The sequence below is a fragment of the Chaetura pelagica genome, unplaced genomic scaffold, assembly GCF_000747805.2.
Source record: "Chaetura pelagica isolate M959 unplaced genomic scaffold, ChaPel_1.0 scaffold107, whole genome shotgun sequence".
In the NCBI taxonomy this organism is placed as follows: Eukaryota; Metazoa; Chordata; class Aves; order Apodiformes; family Apodidae; genus Chaetura; species Chaetura pelagica.
In genome coordinates, this window is record NW_009953979.1 from 3,509,075 (window position 1) to 3,512,177 (window position 3,103).

General features: G+C 52.8%; 1 protein-coding gene across 1 annotated transcript in view; it reads left to right on the forward strand.

Annotated features, from left to right (window-relative positions):
- Window positions 1-3,001: 3,001 nt before the first annotated feature.
- Window positions 3,002-3,103, forward strand: part of GATA4 (GATA binding protein 4) — a 31,728-nt gene continuing 31,626 nt past the window's right edge. Inside the window, exon 1 of the mRNA XM_010002239.1 lies at window positions 3,002-3,099. Within this exon, the coding sequence (XP_010000541.1) occupies window positions 3,002-3,099 (98 nt within the window). The remainder of the gene's footprint in view (window positions 3,100-3,103) is intronic.

The window sequence follows — 3,103 nt, forward strand, 5'->3', positions numbered from 1 at the left end:
CAGTGTCTCAGACCTGCTCCCCTGGGAGAAGCCCCCTCTGTGCTGGGCTTGCACAGCTCCCTGCCCACTGAGAGTGTCCCAGATCAGGAAATGCAGAGCACAGATATTTTAGGTTCAGTTCACCCGATTTTGGCAGCAAAGCTGAACAGGAATATAGCACCTTGATCCACACAGTATTTTCAACACCTGCCCCAGGACAACTCTGTCCCCTGCAGCAGGGATCCTCCAGCCACACACGGTGTCACAGCCACACATGGTGTCACACAAGGGCACCCGTGCTCCCATCCTGCAGCCCCTGTTTCCCTAAAGATCCCCATTCCCAGTCGGTTTTGGATCCTGACCCTCCTCAGATCACCCCAGCACCGACCCTCACCGCCCAACCTTCCTCCCCTCCTGCTGCCTCGAAGCACAGGGCGCTGCTCCAGGCACCCCTGCATCCCACAGCTTTGTCCTTGAGGAATTCATTTGTACTTATTGCCGTCGGGGGAGGGGGGTTGGCGGGCGGTGGAAAGGAAAAAATGAAAAAGCAATAACAGAATGTTTAGGGGCAGAGAGGGCAGATAAAAAAAAAGATTCTAAAATGCACCTGGAGCACCGCTGAACCGTGGGGGCTTTTCCCGGGAAGGGATGGAGGCTCCGGGGTGGTGGCATTTTGGGACCACTGTCGTCCTGCCAGCAGACGGGACGTTTGTTTAGGAAAGTGTCTTGGAAGGTGTGATGTGCGGATAGGATAAGTCGGGGGGTTGGTAGCAGAAAGCAGGACTGTCCCCCCAGCTCGGACCCCTTCCTGCTCACGCGTTCCCGCTGTTGTAGGTGGAGGGGTTGATGCTCCCGGCTTTTCCCCTTGCTCCTTGTCGGCTAGATCGGGAGAAGTCAGGAGCGGGCAGGCAGGGGATCAGCAGAGTCCCTGCCCCCCCTCACTCCATCCCCAAGCCCCCCCAAAGGCCGGCGGGGGGGGCGGGGGAGGCGGGACCCTCGGTGCCGCCCCGGGATGGCTCCGGGCTCTCGCACCGACTCGCCCCTCTCCTTCTCAGCCACCCCTTCCCCTGATGCTGCCGTTCTGCCCCCCAAAAAACAGGGGTGCAGCCGGGCCCAGTCCCCTTGGACTTGGGACCCCTCCTGCTTTTCACATCCCAAATCTCACCGGCTGCTCTCCTTCAAGCCAGCGCCTTGGAAACCCCACTGGCTGCATCTCCACATCCCCTATACCTATAGGTACATACCTATAGACATATATACCTATAGATATATACCTGTAGGTATATAAACCACCCACCCGAGAGTACAGGTACGTTGGTGGCCGGTTGCCCCGGGGTGGCCGGTACCCGCAGCGCCCGGACCTCCTTCCCTTCCCCCCCTCCCAGACCCTTTCCCAGGCATGGAATAATTAAAATAACTAAAAATAAAATTAAAATAGGTGAAAAATGCCTATGCACAGCAGCTGCCGGCTGCCTTTATCCCTTTGGCTCTATTAAAACCACACTTGCCTGACCTGGGTTGTTTTATTTTTTCCATTTTTAAACCATTTTTTTTCCTGATTTTTATTTTTTTTAAATTCGCTTTTCAGCAGAAATTTTTTAATCGACTTCTCCTCTTCTCTCTTCCCTCATCCCGAATCCCTAAGATGTTTTCTTTTGGTTGGAGTTGCATTTACCAACACCCGGAGCTTTAACTTCTACAACAGCCGCGGGATTCGCTTCCATGCGGGGGAAAAAAAACCCCACAACAACAACAACCAAACGAAAAACCCAAACCAAACCCAGCATCGTATCCATTTATTTCCTCTCTAGGGGAGGGAAGAAGGGGTGGAAAGGAGAGTGGCAAGGCCGAGGTTTGTTCCGCAGGGTTATTTTCAGCCAGATTTCGTTAAACGCTTCGCTTCCCCTACGAGCGCGGTCGGGAATCGCAGAGGTGAAAAAAAATCTCCTCCGAGTGCAGAGCAGGGATTTTTTTGTTCCTTTTCTTGTGGCTCCGCTCTGCTGCGTCCCATCCTCTGCTTTTTCGGGACAAGAAGGGTCCGAAATCCTTCCTCACCCACCCTGCTGTTAATTCGCACAGAACTGGGGCTCGGGCTCAGCTCCTCACGACATTAATTTTTGGGGTGAGCACCCCCGGGGATGTGATGCTGGGCACTAAGGACCGATATTGCCCCGCGGAAAGGGGCTGGATCCGGCCACGCACACGCAAAACCCACAGAGGAATTATATATATATATATTTTGATGCTTTTTCGTGGCAGATGCAAAACCGAAGCAGGTCCTTTCCAATCGTCTTTGCTCTTGGTAAAGCTGCTCGGGCGGTTTAAATCGGTTTTAATCGGCTTCTTGCTCGTGCTTTTATGGTAAAAGAAAGCGCTGATATTCAGGAAGAATTCAACTTTGGCGAAGAAAATCGCCAGGGACTTTGCAAGGCGTGGAGAGGATGTGGATCCGAAGCACAGCACATCTGGATCCGCAGCTGGTTTTTTTGGGGGGGAGAAAAAAAGACAATGAAAAAAAAAAGACATCGAATTATTTCATTTCCCCTTATTTATCTGCTTGCCCGTAGCCCTGTGTTCATAACCATAATTTTTTTACATATATACATGCACACAGCGTGGTACAAATCACACCATATATTTAGGTATATATACATGCTTTTTTTTTTTTTTTTTTGCAATACACGGCATGACCTCCCATCTACGTGCCCTGTTTGCATTGGAACGTATAGAACTGCGTTCTTATTGCTACATACATATTAACGTGTAAATATCTCCCACGCACACGGGGGCACCTCTGCAGATTTTTCTCCCTGTCGTACTTATGCTCCTGTGATTTAATTCCTACGCGCTCCTACAACCACCTTGGGGCCGATATTTGCGTTATTCGCCCGGATTCAGCTCCAGCCGCGTTTGCAGCCCCTGCCGGTGCCCACACACAGTCCCTGCCGGGCTGGACTCTCCTTTTTGGGCTGCCCAGGAGAACAGAGTCCCTGTGCCCCAACCCGAGAGCAACAGGGGGACGATGCGAGAGGCTCCGGGGCAGAAGATGAGGGGGGATCCCAAGTTCCCCGAGACCCGCTCCCTGCCCGGGGCACCCTCCGACCGCTCCCTTCGTATTCTGCCC